The following is a 19,306-nucleotide window of genomic DNA, read 5'->3' on the forward strand; positions in this document are numbered from 1 at the left end:
TATGGAATTAAAGACAAATATTTCAGAAATGTGAATTTTATTACTATGCATATATACACACCTTAGAGCTCTTTGGTGCATGAGGGCTTGTGCAGTCTTTCTGTCTTGGGGAAGTAACACTCTAGTCACACCTTTTAGGCAACTCACAGATGAACCTGAGTAGATGGACAAATTTGATTTGGGAGATTCTATTTCTGGAAAATGATACAAAGTTTTTTAGAACATACCTGTAGAAGGTTTCCCCTTAACTATTTTGCTTGGAGAATTTTCAGAGACACGAATTTTATTCTTTATTTCCTTCTGCCTCTGGGAGGATCTCTCTATAAATGATTTTTTTCTCTTTACAAATGCTTCTTGTAAGCTTCCTGGCACAGGTATAAACTTTGGAATGGTTCCTGTTAAAAAAAATTTGGAACCATTTTTCTTACTGAAATTTTTTACTTCAGCAGTATGCAAGAATTGAGATTCCTACTTCCCACCTAAAAAAGTGGAGGCTGTGAAATTGAGTAGGGAATTCCCAGAGTCCCTGAATTCACTAACCATTTCACATGCTCAGGGCATACCTGCTGATAATGTAGCTGGCTTCTCCACAGAATGCTCTGATACAGCTGGATAATCTGAGGTTTCTGTTTCTGATACAAGAGGCAGAAATTCACTCACCTAATCACAAAAAAGTCATAGATGAATTTACCACTTTTCACCTCATCGTACTTAAACAGGTTTTATCTAAACCCTCGTTCCCTAAGGTGGACAAAAAGATGCTATGTCCAATTGACTTGGCTCCAGTTCTCACCTGTTCACTGCTTTGTGCTCCCCTCATATCTGTCTCAATAGCTTTAGGAATGAATTTTCTGGGAAGGGAAAGTATTTAATAAATGGTTTTATTTCTTAAAATGCCGTAGGTTACCAGCAATACTAGAAAAAATGGCTAGCTCTAAACCCGTCCTACTTTGCCATCCTATTGCCTCTACTATATCCTCACTATTTTTCTGTTGCCTCAATACCATTGTCAGTAATAGATAATTACCAGAGGTGCAGTCCATTCTAATTTGGCTTTAGGCCACAAAAATTACATAAAACAAATTCATCTATTAACCTGGAATCCTTACTATATTAAGATTACATTAATCGTAGAGTTCTCTTTATGACTGCCTTATAAGAATCAGAATTATGAGCCAGGTGAGAAATCATATGGTTTGCTTGTAGTGGACAAACAGTACAGGAACGTGCAGTCAATATAACTTGGAATACATTCTTATTTTCACATCACGACTTAAAAGTGAAAAAACTTTCATAGGAACAACACTCTACCTCTGGTCTGGATTTCCTTATCCATTTTCTAGAGCACAGTACTAGTTCGTGGCCTATTAGGAAGCTGGTCGCACAATAGGAGGCGAGGGGCAGGCAAGCTAGCAAAACTTGATTTGTGTTTGCGGCTGCTTCCCAGCACTAGCATCACCACTTCAACTCCACCTCATAAGGCATTAGATTCTCATAGGAGCACCGGTCCCTGGTGCCAAAAAGTTTGGGGACCGCTGTTCTAGAGCACCTGTGCTGCCTCAGCTTTGGAACAAAGTATCTTTCGTTGGAGAATGAAGGCAAGAGTTTCAACTTAAGTCTGAATGAAATTATATCAGAAATATACATATTTAGGACTACTACATGCTATTTAACGTTATTGGGGTTTTGAGAAACTTGCTGTCAGCTCTCAGTTTTGGCTGTGAGCACATTAAGACTCCTGTTCACTTTGTAGTTTATACTTGAGCAATAAACTGCAAACTAATATGGGAAAGTAAATTAGTTCACAAACAATTACCATGGAAGAAAATAATGCCATTGTTTCCCAATTCTCAGCTATGGGTTCCTGTTTAAATGAGGTGTATTACCTGAAAACTTTCTGCCTCATTCTCTTTCCTTTCTCCAAGGGTTAAGTTTGCAAAATCCACTTCAGCAATACTGACATCACTGGCGCTTAATAATGTAAGCTCTGGTTCTTCCATTATACCATGGCCAGACTCTGTCTCCTGTGCAGTAAAATTAAAAAGGAAGCTAAATAGCCTTAAACATTCAAAACGAAATACTGTGCATTATAGAACAGACCAAGATAGTACACCCCTACTTTCAGAAATACTGGGGATGGGTAAAATAACATTTGTCTGAAAATATCTGCAAGGATTACAAACTCAAATGCTCACAAGGCTGGACAGGTAAGTACAGATTAACTGGGCTGTGCAAAATCAGAGGGTGCATCTTATCTAAAAGGAGCAGCAGCTATTGGATTGCAGCCAAATGTAGGCAACTGCTGCCAGACTAAGGGAAATACCATCTTGTAAACACTGAACAAGATTTTTTGAAAGACTACAAAATAAGTTGAAAAAAAAAAATCCAAAAGCAATCAAATCATATCCGTGGTCTACATGTAGCCTTTATTTTCAACCTCTTACAACATGCTTATCTGTGGAAGGAAAATACTATATTCAGGTGACTGAAGTTGAAACCTAGAACATTTAAGTTGACACAGTGCAATGAAGTTCAACACAGAGTGCTGAAGCATACACCAGCCACCATACCTCAGGGAAGCTGAAGGGATAAAAATTGGGAGGAAAAATATTTCATAAAATTCAGAGATCCCCAAATTTGAAGATTTCCAATTATGAGACTATCTCAGGTATATTAACAAGTAGCTTTGTTTATCTTGAATTTTGTTTCAAAATTATTTCCAGGAAATGAATTTAAATGTTATTTATACAACAGATTTGACTTACCCAGACTGGAATAGAGCTCTGTAGTGAAAATGAACCAGAACTTAACAACTCTGACTGTGATAGCCGAGAGAGGTTTTGTGTGATTTTTGGAGTTTCTGCTTTAGTTGAGTTCTCAAAATATTCTTCATTCTGAAGAGTTAATGAATATGGTGTCTGAATTGAAGTTCCCATTTCCACTGTTCTTACACATAGCTGTGAGTCAGTTTCTTCTACAGATGGATTTGTATTTAAAACCTCACAGCTTTCATTATTGTCAATGAGTTCTTGACTTTGTAACAATGGATCAACCCCTCTTTCTAATAGTTCTCCAAAGGCCAGTCTTTCTTGCCTGTCTTCTAGTTGGTCTTTCATTGAGCATGCAGCACTAGAGGTAGAACTACGCGGAGGACTATGCTGTAGATTTAACTGATGAAATACATTAGCCTCATCAGATAAACCGGAAGCTGAATCTGGAAAATTTCCTACAGAGAGCTGGAAATGAACACTTTTTTTCTTATTTTGTAGTAGTTCAGTCTGTTCAGAGGAGTAGTTCTGATTGTCCATGCCTTGGGAAGAATCTCTTGCTTCAATGCTAAAAATACTTGGTAGATCAGCATGCTGGCTCCCCTCCAGGGAAGAAAATTCTGGCAGAAGTTGTTTAAAAGATTGATCAGATCCTGCATTAAGAAGTTTAAGAAATCAGTTAATCACCGTATGTTATAAAACTTAAATACAGATATAGTCCCTAATAGTCTGAGTAAGCTGCAAAGATTACTGCCTACAATTTTAGGAGAGGAAGCTCATGTTTGTAAACACGAAGAGAAAGCTAAAGGATGGTCAGTCATTTTCAAATAACTCCACTACTCACACAATGTATTTTCTAATATTTATTTAAAAAATATGGCTATGAGGACATCTTCCCCTGCAAGAGAAGCAAATATTGATTTTGTTATAATAACAGGAGTTAGGTTAAAACATGAATGGGTATCTCATGTATAGTGTGTGTGTGTGTGCGTGCGCGCGCGCATAAAATTTATACAAAGTTTCAGAAAGATAATTAAACTGTTAACTGTAAGGGCTGAGGTATGGAAGGTGAGTAAGAGGCAGGACTTTTTTTTTTATTTTATCATTGATGTTCATGACTGAAAATACAAACTCAGCATATATTACTATTTAAACAAATACATAAAGAAATAGAACTTGTAACACTGGGGACCGGAATATGGACAGGAATAGAGACAAACCAAGAGCTGCTAGGCACAATTTCCAAGCAACCAAGAGTTTTAAACCAAGGGTTTTAACATTTTCCAACTTTATCATACATACCGTCAATAATATTTTCTATGGGAAAACTGGGAGCTGCAGTGTGAGCCAAGTTAGGGTCAGGTTGCTGATTCAGGCATATGTTAAGAGGAGAATGCAGGCTGGTCCTCCTCAGTGCTGTAAAAGAAACTGTACTTTTGGATGACATAGTTGCATGGTGGCTTTCACATGAGGAGTCTGAGCTCTGAAGGAAAGAACAGGGAAATGCTGAAATACTGGTTATTTATTACAAGTTGAGTCAATAATCCTTATGTTCTTTGATAGTACTCTTCCTTAATTGCCACTTCACTATCACACTAATTTGCTTATTCAAACCCAATTCTTCCATTTCAGTCAATATGAAAGAGACTACGGAATTAACTAGATTGAGTGTAGAACATGATGAGGTCATTTTCTGAAAACAAAACTATGTGCAGCAGCTTGGGGTGTCAGGATGTACAGGTAGAAAGACCTAGGTTTGAATCTTACCTCCTCCTCTGGATAGAAAGAGACTTTAATTATATTTACCTGAACATTTCAAGGCTGAATTCCATTAAAGTAAAAAGCAAACAAAAATACTAAAAACAAACTAAAAATATTCTCAAGGCTTTTATGAGTCATACTCACTAGATGGAGATAAGGCTAACAGGACAAAATACTAATGCAGCTATTTTCAATCTTGGTTCTAAATTAGAATCACTTGGGGAGCTTTAAAAACAAATCCTGAAATCTGAGCACTCCTAGGGATTCTGTTTTAATTGGTCCGGGGTGCAGCCTGAGTATTGGGATTTTTAAAAGCTTACCACATGATTCCAAGTGGCAGCCGAGGCAAACAACCATTGTTCTGTTCTAACAGAAGAAAATCTGACAAACTGTTTTTGAAAATTCACTGCAATGAAGTATATACTTTAGTATACCTGGTAAAAGTCTCTGCTCCCTTGAGAAATCCCGGAGGATAATGATGACAAATCAAAATCTGGATGTGGTTCTAAGGGTTTAAACAGCTGATGATGCAAGTTTGGAAAAATGTGTTCCAGTTCTGGAAAGTCAAGGTCAACTGTTGGAAGTTTGAGAAAAAAATAAATTTATTTTTAAAATAAAGCCAAGAAAAGTAGTACTAAGAAATATTCATAAAAGCTTACTTTTAAGTAACTCCAACAAAACTGCTTCCATTTTTTTTCATTATCGGCAGATGTTTTCAGATTAAGTTGTACCATTATTTTTAACATACAAAAAATAGGGATACTCTTAGTGACCAGAACCTTTGACAAATATGTCTCCATTTCTACAAGGCCTAGTCTTACGCAATTAATTAGGATTGAGAGGCCATTATAATCACTACTTTGTTATAAGCTTTGTTATTCTCATCTAGCTCACTTCAGGTCAATGATTTTTTAAAAAAAGCTCACCGTACACAGCTTTTACTTAGTACTGAGCTTTTACTGTATTCAGTGTTACTATGGGCCACACAATATCACACAGCTAGTAAAATGGTCAAAGTAGGAGTCAAATCCAGGTCTGGGTGATGTCTGAGCTCTTGTTCTCAATGTTGGCAATACGTACTGCCTCAGGCTGTTATTTAATTTTGCAACTGTAATGGAAGATCTGCTACACCCTTCTACATGTCCTGTCTAACTCGTTCCAAATCCTCTCTCTCTCACTAAATGCCCTCACTGTTTTCCATAGCATAACTGTGCTGCAGCAGGTCATAAAAACATGGAGCTCAAACAATCACTACTTAAAACTAAAGATAAAAACAGTTTATATGAAAGTATTTGTTCAAAATAATTTTACCCTGCAAGTCTTTTTGAGTCATCAAATTTGCTTCATTTATGTACTTGTCTATCATCTGCTGAACATGCGCTTGACCAGATGTACATTTTTCCACTGCAGGCAACATAGGTTTATGAACGTGCCAGGAGGCCTGCCTTTGGTAAATAACTTGTGATTGAGGAACTATAGAACTTAAAATAATTGTTTCTTCTTCTTTGCCGGTGGTAGATTCTTGTTCCTTATGGTCCACATACTCTGAAAATGATTCTGAAAATTGAGTTCAATGAAAATTTTAGTGGCTGGGTACTTCCTTAGAGGCAAATTTTGGTAGAGAGGCATAACGATACACATTTATCAGGGATCACTGCAACCAAGATATTTGCTCAGATAGCTTCCCACTGAATGGGAAAATGTGACATTAGCAGATGCTTTTCAAAGTGTTGGTGATCTATAGAGCATCTTCAAGGGTTTGCAGGCCTGTGACTTCCTATGTTTAGAATATACTGTCCAAACTTTACTTTGGAGATTTAAAGAAACAATTCCTCTCAGCACAATGTCAAAAGCAATGTTTGCTCTCACCATTGTATTGCAACTGAACGGATGCTCTCAATTTATTCACAAATGTTTTGACATTACCTGGATCTGTAAAGCTCAAATCTGTGTTTTCATAACTCAAGCTCCCAGTAGAAACAGTTACTGAAGATAATGGCTCATGATAAATCTCTTGTGTGTCAGCCTAAAAATTAAAGGGAACAATAGACCATAATGAAGGAAGTAATGTCTAGAGAAAAACTCAAATCACCAATATTGGCAGTTACGAATTCTGAGCTCAGATCAAGTGTAGAAACCTTCATATTTATAAGATCAGGAGTAACACCTTTTCATCATTGCTCAGAACTAATTAGCCTTTCATACACACATAACTCCCCAAGCCCCAAATCTCATTCATTCATCAGCAAGTCCTCGCTTACCCACTGTTACTTTTACACACACACACACACACACACACACACACACACCCTTATTGTTTATACTTTTGCTTCTCAGAACTATAGAGATCATGCATCAGGTAGACTGGAAGGTCTTCTGATGCTCAGATTTGGCTATTTTCATCATTGATCCACTTAGGAGCAGATCTCAGAGAACACTGACATTTAACAAATGTTCATTTCTATGAACAAAACAAAAGAGAATATAAAGCCAAATAACTCTAACAATGCAGTGCACATTAAGACATTACTAACCTGACTATCTAGCTTCACAGCTGGACTCAGATATGTATGTTGTTCTTCCTCCACAGCATAACTTAACACTGCAATATTCTCAACCACAGCCTCCTTGACCTTGACTGAAATGAGGAGAAAAAAGGTTTGGATCATGACAAATCAAAATCTTGGCACCTTTAGAAAGCATCATTTCCTGCTTTCCTACAATTTTCTTTCATATTTTTCTTTTAGAGTTTCCTTATCTTAGACCAAAAAGAAAAAAATGAACAAAAAGATCATTCATTTTATTATTCAAACATTTACCAGTAAGCACAATATACTTTTTTTTTCTTGGAAAACTGTAGGTGTCATTGTTATTTTATGAATAAAACCCTTTTGAAAAGAGCCAATGTGATGTGAAATAGTCTGTCATCATTTTAAGTGAATAAGCAAGAATATTCAATCATAAATACAGTATGATCTCAAAGTTGAGAAAAACATAAAAAGGACAGGAAAGAAAAACATCATAGTGCAACCAGTGGTTGCTTATGAACAGTAGGACAAGGAGGAATTTTCTTTTTAACTTTTAATGCTTTCTAAAATCACAATGAGCATGCATTGCTTTTATTATGAACTATCATTTCTAATTATATTCGAGATACTAAAATACATATAAAATTAAATTTTGTCTCACTATTAATAATTAAGGTATTCTGAGTTAATTTTTCTCTTATGTCCAGCAGCCAACATTTATGAAAATGTTGGCCAAGGCATATGATTATCTATGGCTCTAAAAATTAAAACTGCTCCACTAAATATAAATGGAAAATTTCTGTCTCATTATCACCATGTTATTAAGAGATCATGCACATTAAAAGTATGTTTCTTAAATGTTTGTGTAGGATATGTTTTCTAAAAGGTAACCCAGGACACAGCCACATACACACACACGCGCGCGCACACACACACACACACACACACGTATATCTGCATCTGTGTGTGTATATACATATTTACTTATAAAATATCTATATTATGGACAATAAAGTAGGAATAAGGCTAATACCAAATATAGTAAAATACAATTAATTAATTTTAAAATACAATTTATTTTTAAATACAATTTTTATTCTCTCCTGGGTCTAGTTCATTTAAAAATATATTACTATGACATAACTGATTGAACCATTTAACTGTTATTTGGTGGCTTCTATAACACACTAGAATTTTAAGACGATGGTAAAATTTTATGGTGAGTTATTTTTTCTTAAGTATCTCATTTCAAAGCTGGTTGGGACATCATAAATTCATCTGGGTTTTTTTAATTCACACTCACAATTATATACTACTCTGTTATACACCAAGATAACCCCAGAGGAGAGATGAGTAAACAGGGTAGCATTTGAGTAGTGGTAGAAAGAGAAAAACAAAATTGGAGAAAAGAGTAGAGTCAGAGTTATTTAAGATACTGAAGAATTTAATGAATAGGTAGGTCCCTGAAAGTAGTTGGAAGAGAAATAACTGTCATTGGTTTGGAAACGGTTCGTTGACAGTAGAGACCTATTAGGAGCTTCCTAAAAACAGAAAGTAACATCATGAAAGCAATGCCTTAAATAAAGCAATCTTTCCATGCTAAGTGGAAGGCAACATTTCCTGCTTTCCTACAAAAGCAAGGGATGCAGAGCTTCAAGTTAGTGACACCATCTAACAGCTATTAAGATATAAAGGTGAGCTGATGAGGACCCGGACAAAGTGCTAGGGTGGGAATGGAGAAGTAACAAAACCAAGACCCTCCCTTCTATGATAAAAACAGTATAAATCTGGGGATGATTATGAGAGGAGGAAAGCAGCCCCTGAGCCAGGAGCTGATCTGGCAAGATCAGCTGGGTCTTGGTGTTCTCCCATTAAACATTAATGATTTCACAAAACACCAATATCAGAAAAGGCCACTCTGTGACCATGATGATGGATCAAGAAAAAAATAGACTACCTCGTACTCATTTCTGAACATAGACAAAATCATGACTATTGAGATCACAAAAATGACCAAGAATCTCCTTATCCTGACTAACGGGAGTGACTGCTGCTTCTTTATTACAGCTTTAATTAGCCTCATTCCATTATTTCTACCTCCTAAATAAGTATTTTTTAGGTATCCCAAAACAGAATTACCCTATTCCCTGATAATCTCCAATACTAATAAGCAAAGCCCCATTTCCTTGAATCTTCCCCCAATCACCTAATACAAGCCCAAATATTACAATAAGTTCTTTCTAATACCCACTTATTGAAACACCTTATGGGTCCCTGTCATGGCATTCTACCTCACCACAAGTCAAAATTGCCCAGCTTTGCTCAACTACAGCTGTGTTCCGGGTAGTCTGGCTAGAGGACATCAACAGCTAGAATAAAAAGGAAATACAAGTAGCTGCTGGCTAAATCTAAAAGAATGATATAGCAGTTTTACTTTAAAATGTCGAAAACTGCAATTCACTGGAAATTATATCTGTTGCAGTTATTTCAATCTCCAATTTAAATAAAAATGTGAAAGTTAATTTCTCTGTAAACCTTCAAAAAGAGAATAAGTCTCTCTCACCTTTCATTCTATTGAACTATATAGATAAAACTAAGATAATCATTCAAGTACATGTGACAGCTAAAATAAAAAGAAATCTGGTTAGAAAAGGTAACTACTTAAAAGTAGTTACATAGTACAAGAACTATGCTCTGTAGGTAAAGATAATACATGTAAAACAGCTTGTGGTATACATGCATCAATTCGAAAGCTAGAAAATTAGCATTGCTTGTCTTTGGGTGGCAGAATTAAGAGATTTAAAGTTTTGTCCTTATAACTTTTTTTCCCAAATGTTTAAAAGTAAACATAAAATAGCTCATCTAGAAAGCCATACATAGAACTTTTTAAAGATAATATTTAATAGTATTGAAATGTGAATTGTTATGAATAGGCTTAAATGCAAAATTTGTAGAGGTTGACAACTATAAAAACCTCATACCTTCATATACTTCCTACCAGCATGTACTTAATGAAACAACTGAAAAGTGAAATTATTCTTTAAATAAACTTCACTCCCCTCATTCAATTTTTTCTGTACAGAAATACATGCTTCTTGTAAAAGAAAAAATCTGTAATATGTGAACATATAAAATAGAAAGTAAAACCTAGTCTCCAACAAAGGTAAACTCGTACCAACACTTTGGTGATTATCATCCAGACAATTTTCAGTGCAGGAATGCAGACTCCACCCACTCATTCCACACCATGCAGAACTGCACAGCATGGGGCACACCATAATGCTTCCATTCCCGACGGTCACTAAAGTGATTCACCCGTTTTCATCACATATAACACTACAGTAAATATCTTCTGTCCACATACCCTTGCGCACAGCAATTCCACTTTCAATTTCTTTATCTCTCACCTGCTTCATCAGAGTCATCACCACAGACCTTCTCCTGGTCAATTGGGTGAGGACAACCAAGTGGATCGTGGTCCAGTGAGGGCTCAAGGAAATTTTGTTCTCGACTTACAGAGACCCGCAGGGGGTCTCTGTCCTGATAAAAATCTGATTTACCTGGTAGGGGAAAAAATGGACTCATTAGATTTCCACTTAAGTTTCGAGCGCTAACCAAAACTAAAATGGCAATTTAGATTATGGGGCAAAAATCTAAACTCTGAAAGACTTGATATATGTAGTAAGAAAATGATAACTGCTTTTCTTTCACACAGGCTTTTAAATTATTTTATTTCAATTTTACTTTTTTAATGATATACCTATGTCTTAATACCAGATAATGCTTCAGTATTGACTAATCATAGGAAAAATGCCTGAAGAATTTACTCACCGTTATAAGACATAATACGCATTCATAACATAAAGTTCGAAAATAGCCATGGCTAATCTGTGGTATAAGAAATCAAGATGGGGGTTTACTCTGAGGAGAACTGAGCAAACAGTAACTGGGAAGGGACAAGGGACGAGTTTATGGAGTCTCCAACATTCCACTTCTTGACCAAGGCAGTGATTATTATATGGGGATGGTTATTACAGTGATAATCATTGAAGTAAACACTGATGATTTACGCACTTCTCTGAATGCCGTACTTTGATACAAAAATAACAAGCAAACAAAGGGGTAGAAGATTCTCAAAAGTAGAAGCTCATTTACTGCAGGACCCTAAAAAACTTGGTATTAAAGGCACTAGGTATTGCAAAAGGAAGGTGTATATCAGGGAGAATGTTTAAAACTATGTACTTGGAACAGATTCCTCCCAGTCATCTGTCCCTTAACATCATCCTCAGAGTAGACTAAAGGTTTATTCTCCAGAGAAACTGAGTCTGATATGCTCTGAATTCAGGGGGATCAGGCATCGAAATGCGCAAGGGTGGAAGGAAGAGACAGAAGGCCATTAAAAAAAAATCAGGCCTATTAAAAGAAATTGTGCATCCTCAACCCAGATCCCCTAGGTCTGGCTGCATGACAGCAGCAGTCGGATGTGTATCAAGCTTGGAGGATTTTAAGAAACTAAATTGTAACCTGCTTTAAGGAAGAGAACCACAGATATTAAGTAGAGAGTCCCCAATAAAAAGCCACCTTTTCCAATGAAATCCAGCAACATGTAAGGCCCCCACCTACAGAATCTCCAATTAGCCTTTTAGTGTCCCACTCTAATATGCAAGCTATTAGAGAAAGCCTCTAAAATATCTAAAAAAAAGGAACAAAATAATTCAGACAAACAGAAAATACAGGAACCTGAATAAACAAACTATAAAAATTCAAAGTAAGTGATATCTTGTATCCATGAAAATAGCAGAATGCTATGAAAAAGGGAAAAAAATCAGGAAAAAGAACAAGCTTTTTAAAACTACAATTTGACAGTCAAAATGAAAGTTCCTAAGAAAAGTCAGAGGTTAAGGAAATTCTCCCAGGAAGTAAAACCAAAAGAAAATGAAATGTACTATAATTAAGAAAATTGGGAGATCAATATAGATTAGTGTTTTTCAACATTACTTTTTATCATCATCACCCAGCTAAGGAGCATTTTTTAGAGTTTTTTTTTTTTCCTTTTAATTTACTCCTAACTCCATGAAATTTTATACAGTATAGATATACTGTATATCTTTCTATGTACATCTGTGCTTTGGTACATAAAAAGAGTTAAGACTCTTTCTCCTCCCTTTTGGGGACAATACTACTCTTATTAAAAATATATGACATAAGTTGTCCAACTTTCAACTAAAAGGTATTCTACAAACAGAGAAAATGGTGTGACCTCAAATTATATTAGAGATATTTAACAGATTAGTGTGGAAAGACAGACATTCAACATAAGCTTTAAGCAAATGAAAAAGAGGAAACATAGGAAATATAATCGTAGAATATTAATTGTCTCAACAGGGAAAAATATTTATACATCAGCATGATGATAATTTAGCTTAATTTTGCTAAAATCCACTACCAACTATAGAGGTAAAACAAGAAGAAACACCTAAAAGACTTGAAAAGTGACTGCTTCTGGTGAGTAGGATTAAGGGGTAAGGAGGTGGGTAAACCAGGAAGAAATGTTTCATGCTATAACCTTTAGCACTAATTATCTTTTAAAACTATTTGCCTGTAATATTTTGATTAAAAGTATTACCCGAAGTGCTATGATAAAGGCTATAATAAAAGCTCCTAAAGAGCACATGAGAGAGATATCTGACAATTCAGGAAATGTTTACCAGACAAGTGGCACTGAAGCCAACCCTGAAGGGAGGAGCGAGATCATGAAGGGCCTGGGAGGTGAAGCTAGAGACTTAGACTTAATTTGGACTTATTCCTCATATCAAAAAGAAACTACTGAAGAGTTTTTAAATATGGAGAAATGAAGGGCGATAACTCTTAGTATACTATAGGAAAACAAATTAGAGCAAAGCTAGACTGGAACCAGGGAGACACTGGGAGATGTAGGAGCCACTCATGAAAGAAATGACCGCCTGAATTAAATGAGTAGTAGTGGGAATGGAAAGAAGAGGACAGATTCCCGAGCTGACCAAGTAGAACTGAGAAGAACTGGTGACTTACAGGGTGTTGGACAGGTAGACAAGAGAAATCTCAAAACTTATGTTGGGGTACTATTCACAAGAAAAAGAAGGCTAAAAAGTAATGAAGTGGAGGTCAAGAAATAGTATGTGGCTTTCCCTTTAGACAGGTGATATTCTGCAACCTCAAACGTAATTCATTAAATTATAAGAATCAATGATGAGAATTTTCCAGTGTTCATTCTGAATTAGGAAAAGCACCAATCAATTCCTGAAGCTGTGGTTTGACAAACAATACAAAACATGAGAAAAGCTTCTAAAGTCTAGTAATAAATAAAATCATTACTCTGTTTTAAGTTCCACAAGACATAATAAGAAAGCAGAAAGGGGAATGACTCTTAAAAATTACTCTCAATTTCTACCTTCTTTAATTCTTTCAGCCAGAAACAAAGATAAAATGTTTTATGGCTGAAGACCAAAATAGCTAATATTAACATTACACTCCTATGTACCTTTGTACTGACAAAGCTAATTTCCTCTTTAAAAAGGATTTGCTTCAATAAATTTGATCAAGAAAATTATTTGGTAAATCTGAAATCTAAAAATTATTATGAAATTCAAATAGAGATCTTAAGGAGGAATCTTTCTAGATAACTGGATCTAGCAAGAAGTATAGTGAAAAATATACCTAACTGTCCTTAAAGCCAGGATTTTAAGCATAATACTTATCCTATAAAAGATATAAGAACAACAAAAGTACCGAAGTAGGAAAGCAAGATGGGAAAAGAAAAAGAAACTAAACTCTATCCTAAAGAAACTGGTTTAAAAGGCAGATGTGAAAGGAAGCAGATGGAAACTAGAGTGTCAGAATAAGGGATGTCAAAGAATTTTTGTCTATAGTAAATGAGTCTCCCCCATAAACAAAAAACTAGTTATCTATTGCCACATTTTTCTAAGTCCAAATTTTGTATAGTTCATGTAAATCATTTTTTTTACTTTCACAAGTACTCAAAGCCAAATTCTTCAACAATAACAAAAATTAGCATCTTAATTTCTACAAAGATGTAGACAACTGGCAAACCATTAAAAACCATATTTCACAAACCATCTGTTTACCTAGTATAGAAGGTCTGCCACTTGCTGGTGAGTCTACCTCTTGTATAGCACTAAGTTCATGTTGGTTCAAGTCCAATCCACATTTAACTTTTGCTACAGGTGGCTTTGAGGCTCTCCTATCCAGTTCTTTGTTCAGATGCTCACCTATCAAGTTAATGACAAAGTTAGGAAGGATACAAACCTATTAATATACTATAAACTTCTTTTCAACCAGCAAGTTGCAGGAAGTGAAAGCAAAAAATAATCAGCTGAATAATTACAATAAAATCCAATTATCTTACCACTTTGTTGGGTACTACTATCTTCTGAAAGCAGCTGATTATCATCAGAATTGCTTTTATCTGCAGGACTAATGTCTTGGTCTTGGAGATGAGGAAGCCACTCCCTGAGCATCTGGGTTTTTAAATCATTTTCAAGTGTGGACTTACTTGTCTGAAACAGTGGACAGATGAGGGTGAGGATGACAAAGGATGAGAGATCATGTGATTAGATTCTTATCTCCCTCTTAAGTTAGAACTGCAACCAAATAAATAGTTCCATTGACCACGCTATTTTTATCAACAGATAAAAATAAAAAATGCTTCTAATATTAAAAGAGTGATAAATTACCATTGGAAAGTACAACTACTCACAGCCTTTGACCTAAAAACTTAGCTTCCACTGTACCTTTCAACAAGAGATTTTACTTGAGTATCCCCCATCTGCTTTTCTTTTCCCACTGCTTTTCCTTCAAATGACCAGTAAATCCCTAGAACTCCAGTTCTCATTAACTTGACTCAAGCTTCTCCTGAACATCAAAGGATTTATAGAATTCTATTTAAGCTAAATCATAACTTTAGGAAATGGCTTTTAAAGTAAAAAAAAAAAAAAAAAAGGACACATTCGTATTTATGAGAATATACTCATCTCCCATATAAAGGAACTATGAATATCTCTGAGTGCCAGAGTCTTCTCAATAATTCAGTAACAGGTAGCAGGTCCAGCTGTCCATCAGCCTAAAATCATCCCAATTATACAACAGCATTAACATTGTCACTTAAGGAAAAAGATAATACTAATTTTGATTCATATACAAATGTCAAAAAGTGCTATACAGAAAGCACAAGGTCTGCTATTTGCATAAGATTAATTCTGCTAACCGATTATTTTACAATTTAATCTTCTTATGGTAAGCTCGAAACCCTTTATAACAAAACTTCATATGAAAATCTACATTTTTAAGAGTGTTTGCATTTGGTTGAATCAAACTACTGGCTGAAATTAGTTGGGCTTCAAATAACTATTAACCTCATAAACACCACATGAGGTAGTTTAATTTTTATGTTTTGATGTCCACCTTAAGGTAGAAAATTAAAACAGTTCAGATCAAATGACTTATTCTCAATAACTAAGAACTTATTTAGGCCTAAAATTAAAAACAAAAACAAACAAACAAACAAAATTTGGCTTGTCTGAGCCAGGTTAATTCCATTGTTTAATTCTTATTTACCCATTTGATACGTACCTGGCCATCTTTAAAGAAATCCTTCAAAGTCTCTTGGTGTTTCTGTATCTGCTGCTGCAGTGCTGTTTGTCTCTTTACTAGCAGTTCTTCTTGGGCTTTTTGGTTATAACGCAGAATTTCTTTTTGTAGATCCAACTGCTTCTCAAGTCCCAAGTTATCTTGCTGAGCTAAGATAGGCTGTGTAAAACCCAAAAGTCTATCTTGAAATTTTGGGACCACAGAATTGCCTGAAGGAACTGTATGTTCATTCTTGAATGAATCCAATTCACCAATGTCTTTAGATTTTACTTCAGCAAATGGTAGTGGAATAAATAAAGGCTCTCTTTCCTTGGGTAGAAACAAAAAGGGAATAGCGTACTCAGAAGATTCACTTTCAGTCAACTTATTTTTGTTTAAAAACAGTTCTCCCTGGGTCTTCTCATCAGAATGCATTACCTCCCTTGGTAAATCCAATTGTGCTGTTAAATGATCTTGTTGAAGCAGAATAGGCTGTGATAAACTCAAAAACCTATCTTGTGATCTGGGGATCTCAGGATGACTTGAGGGAACAATATTGTTACTTCTTGTTGGAAAAGAGTTTGAGACTCTTTCAGAGTCAGCAACAGGCAGTGCTACCTGGGATAAGAATGAAGAGGAGCTTGTCGGATCAGATGATACCCTTTTCTCCAACTTACTTAGTCTTTGCAAAAGCAATTTTTCTTGGACTTCCTGTCTACACCGAATGGCTTTCCTTTGCATATCTAACTGCTGTTGAAGTACCTTCAGATCACCTTGGTGAGGTTGGATAAAATGCTCAGAAGATAAATTTTCCTCAAATTTATTTTGTCTGGGCAATATACCTTGAGATAAAACTGGCTGTGATAAACTCAAAAGCCTATCAGGCAATCTTGGTATCTTGGAATGACTTGAAGAAGCTGTATTATCGATCTCAGTTGGGCAAGGTTCATGGATTCTATCAGATTTAGCGAGAGGTAGTGAAGCAAATGAATGTTGTCTACTTAGGGGTAAGAAAGAGGTGCCAATCTGATCAGGAGATATTCCTTCATTCCACTCACTCTGTTTATGTAAAAGTAATTCTTCCTGGGCTTCCTGTCTAGGTTGAATGATGGCTTCCCTCTGTGTAGCTAATTGTTCTTGAAGTGCCCTCAAGTTATCTTGTTGAGGCTGGATAAGTTGTGATAGTCTCCAAAGCCTATCCTGCAATTGTGGGATCTGAAAATGGCTTGAAGGAGTTTTACCATCACTCTCTGTTGAAAGAGGTTCCTGGGTTATAGCAGATTCCGAAGGTAATGAAGTAAGTGAAAGCTGTCCTAACCGGGGGATGAATGGGGAGGAACCAGTTTGTTCAGAAGATACATTTCCATGGGTTTTCTGGCTAAAATGAACGTTCTCCTTCTCTGTGTCTAGCTCCTCTTGATGTTCCTCCAAATTACCTTGTGCGAATCTCATAACTCTTTCCTGAAATCTTGGGAACTTAGAATGGCTCAAGGAGACTGTACTGTCACTCTTGATTGACATAAATTCCTGGCATCTTTCAGATTCAGTTACTTGGGATAGGGATAAAGAAGTACCGGTCTGTTCAGAAGAAATTCCTTTTTCTAATTCACTTTGTTTGTGTACAAATTCCTGGGTTTCTTGTTTGGCACCAAGTATTACCCTCTGTATGTGCGACTGCTCTTGGAGAGCTGTCAGATTTCCTTGCTGTGGCAGGCTATGCAGTGGAAAACTGAGACTCTCATTCTGAAATGTTGGGATTACCGAGTGACTTGAGGAAATAGTATTCTTCTTCTCAGACAAATAAAGGTTCTGAAATCCAGGCTCAGTTTTAGCAGAAGCTTGCAAAGCAACTGAATGGCGAGCACCCATTGGTGGGAATGAAGAACTCATCTGCCCAGACTTATTGTCTCCCAAACCCCTTTGTTTATGTAAAAGTAATTCCACCCGGGCTTCATGCCCAGGCTGAAAAGTTTCCCTCTGTGCAGCCAGCTGTTCTTGGAGCAACTTCGAATTATCATGCAAAGGTATGAAACTCAAAGAGCTATCCTGAGATTTTGGGATTTCAGACTGACTTGAGAGAAGGCCCTCTTCACTCTTAGATGAATACTGCTTCTGGATTTTTCCAGATTGAGTACCAGCAGAAAGTAGTGAAGTAAATACATGCTGAGCTACCTGAGATGGGAGAGAAGGGGGCTCGGTCTGTTCGGACTGCACTTTTCCATTCAGTTCACCCTGTGTATGTACATATAACACTTCCTGGGCTTCTCGCCTAGCCTGAAGGTTGTCCCTCTGAATATTTAGCTGTTGCTGAAGAAATTTAGAATTATCTCGCTGTGATAAGATAGGCTGTGAAAAATGCAAAAGCCTATCCTGAAGTTGTGGGATCCCAGGATGACCCGAGGAAACTGCAGTATCATTCTTAGTTGGAGAAGGTTTCTGGATTCTCTCTGATTCAACTTTGGCAAAAGGCAGTGAAGCAAATGAATCCAGAGGTACCAGTGGAAGCAATGTGGAGACACCAGTTTGCCTTTCTAATTCTTTCTGTTTACACAAAAAGAACTGTTCCTGAGCTTCTTGTCTTGATCGAAGAACTTCCTTCTGTAGGTCTAACTGTTCTTGGAGAGCCTTCAAGTTACCCTTCTGGGACGTGATGTTCTCTGAGGATGGCAAAGACTTACCCTGCATTTGGCTGATTACAGAATGGCTTACAGAAACTGCACTTTTGTTCATGGTTGAAAAGGTTTCCTGGGTTTCTCCAGATTCAACTTTAGCAGGCACATTACGGAAAGAATGCTCAGGTACCAGTGGTGGTAGGAATGAAGGTTCGGTTAGCTTAGAAGATATATTTTCATTGTTCTCTGAAACAATCTGCTGGGAGTCTAAAGTTTGAAAAGTTGTTGCCCTAGATGTGTCAGCTATTTCACTAGAATGCCGTAATATTGGAAGCCTATCATATGATAGAGCCCCTGGAAGTATATGAGACTCTTTAGGGACTGATTTATAGTCTCTCCGTTGGGTTTCAGTCTGAGAAAATTGCTTTGGCTGTTCTTGTGATTCTAAACATTGGTCGGCTAAAACATCAGTTTTTGTTGTTTCTACCTGTCTTTGTGGAATGCCTTTCTGTCGTGGAAACTGAAAATAATCTGGTTCTGATTTGGGGATCTGTATGGGCTGTATACGTTGATGATATTCATTAGGACTCAACTTAGGTCTCTGGCCTTGGCCCCAAAGGTCTGATCTAACAGTGAGTCTCTCAGATTTCAGTGGTGGGCCTGATGTAACAGAATCAGATCTCAATGATGTGGCTGTCATGGATGGATATTTCCCTTTTAACATAGTCTGATACTCGAGTAATCGTTTCCTGGCTGTTTCAACAGACTTTCTGTGAAGCCTACCAAAAATAAACACAAAAACAAACATTATTATTCTCTTTTGATTAAAAAAATGTTCCACATTCTTAATTATCTATACTTTAAATTTAAGAGCAATCTAAGGCTAGCCATAATCATGGTGGAAAAGGAACAACATTCACATTGCCCTTTCGGAAATCTGTAATAATTCGAAGGGAATCCTGATTAGATCTTCATATAAACAAAGTAATAAATCCTGAGGATGCAGCCACAC

At 36.4% G+C, this 19,306-nt stretch overlaps 1 protein-coding gene and 2 non-coding genes across 8 annotated transcripts in view; all 3 read right to left on the minus strand.

Annotated features, from left to right (window-relative positions):
• CEP295 (centrosomal protein 295) overlaps window positions 1-19,306 on the minus strand; it is a 50,277-nt gene that overhangs the window by 296 nt on the left and 30,675 nt on the right. For 4 of the 6 annotated variants that reach the window (XM_016158674.2, XM_016158673.2, XM_016158675.2 and 1 more), the window contains 14 exons: window positions 15,686-19,073; window positions 14,463-14,613; window positions 14,182-14,325; window positions 10,465-10,617; window positions 7,064-7,167; window positions 6,456-6,555; window positions 5,841-6,086; window positions 4,964-5,103; window positions 4,071-4,251; window positions 2,766-3,421; window positions 1,887-2,024; window positions 564-660; window positions 228-395; window positions 62-155 (listed from right to left, as the gene is read on the minus strand). In XM_016158674.2, the coding sequence (XP_016014160.2) occupies window positions 62-155; window positions 228-395; window positions 564-660; window positions 1,887-2,024; window positions 2,766-3,421; window positions 4,071-4,251; window positions 4,964-5,103; window positions 5,841-6,086; window positions 6,456-6,555; window positions 7,064-7,167; window positions 10,465-10,617; window positions 14,182-14,325; window positions 14,463-14,613; window positions 15,686-19,073 (5,760 nt within the window). Of the gene's footprint in view, window positions 1-61; window positions 156-227; window positions 396-563; window positions 661-1,886; window positions 2,025-2,765; window positions 3,422-4,070; window positions 4,252-4,963; window positions 5,104-5,840; window positions 6,087-6,455; window positions 6,556-7,063; window positions 7,168-10,464; window positions 10,618-14,181; window positions 14,326-14,462; window positions 14,614-15,685; window positions 19,074-19,306 lie in introns of those variants that run through there. The other 2 variants (XM_036221476.1, XM_016158676.2) reach the window with 2 other exon arrangements.
• LOC118603312 lies at window positions 6,644-6,712 on the minus strand. Its single transcript, XR_004951186.1, has one exon. It is a non-coding gene; the product is annotated as a small nucleolar RNA U2-30 (small nucleolar RNA).
• LOC118603313 lies at window positions 6,861-6,940 on the minus strand. Its single transcript, XR_004951187.1, has one exon. It is a non-coding gene; the product is annotated as a small nucleolar RNA U2-19 (small nucleolar RNA).

Source organism: Rousettus aegyptiacus, unplaced genomic scaffold (assembly GCF_014176215.1).
Source record: "Rousettus aegyptiacus isolate mRouAeg1 unplaced genomic scaffold, mRouAeg1.p scaffold_m13_p_5, whole genome shotgun sequence".
In the NCBI taxonomy this organism is placed as follows: domain Eukaryota; kingdom Metazoa; phylum Chordata; class Mammalia; order Chiroptera; family Pteropodidae; genus Rousettus; species Rousettus aegyptiacus.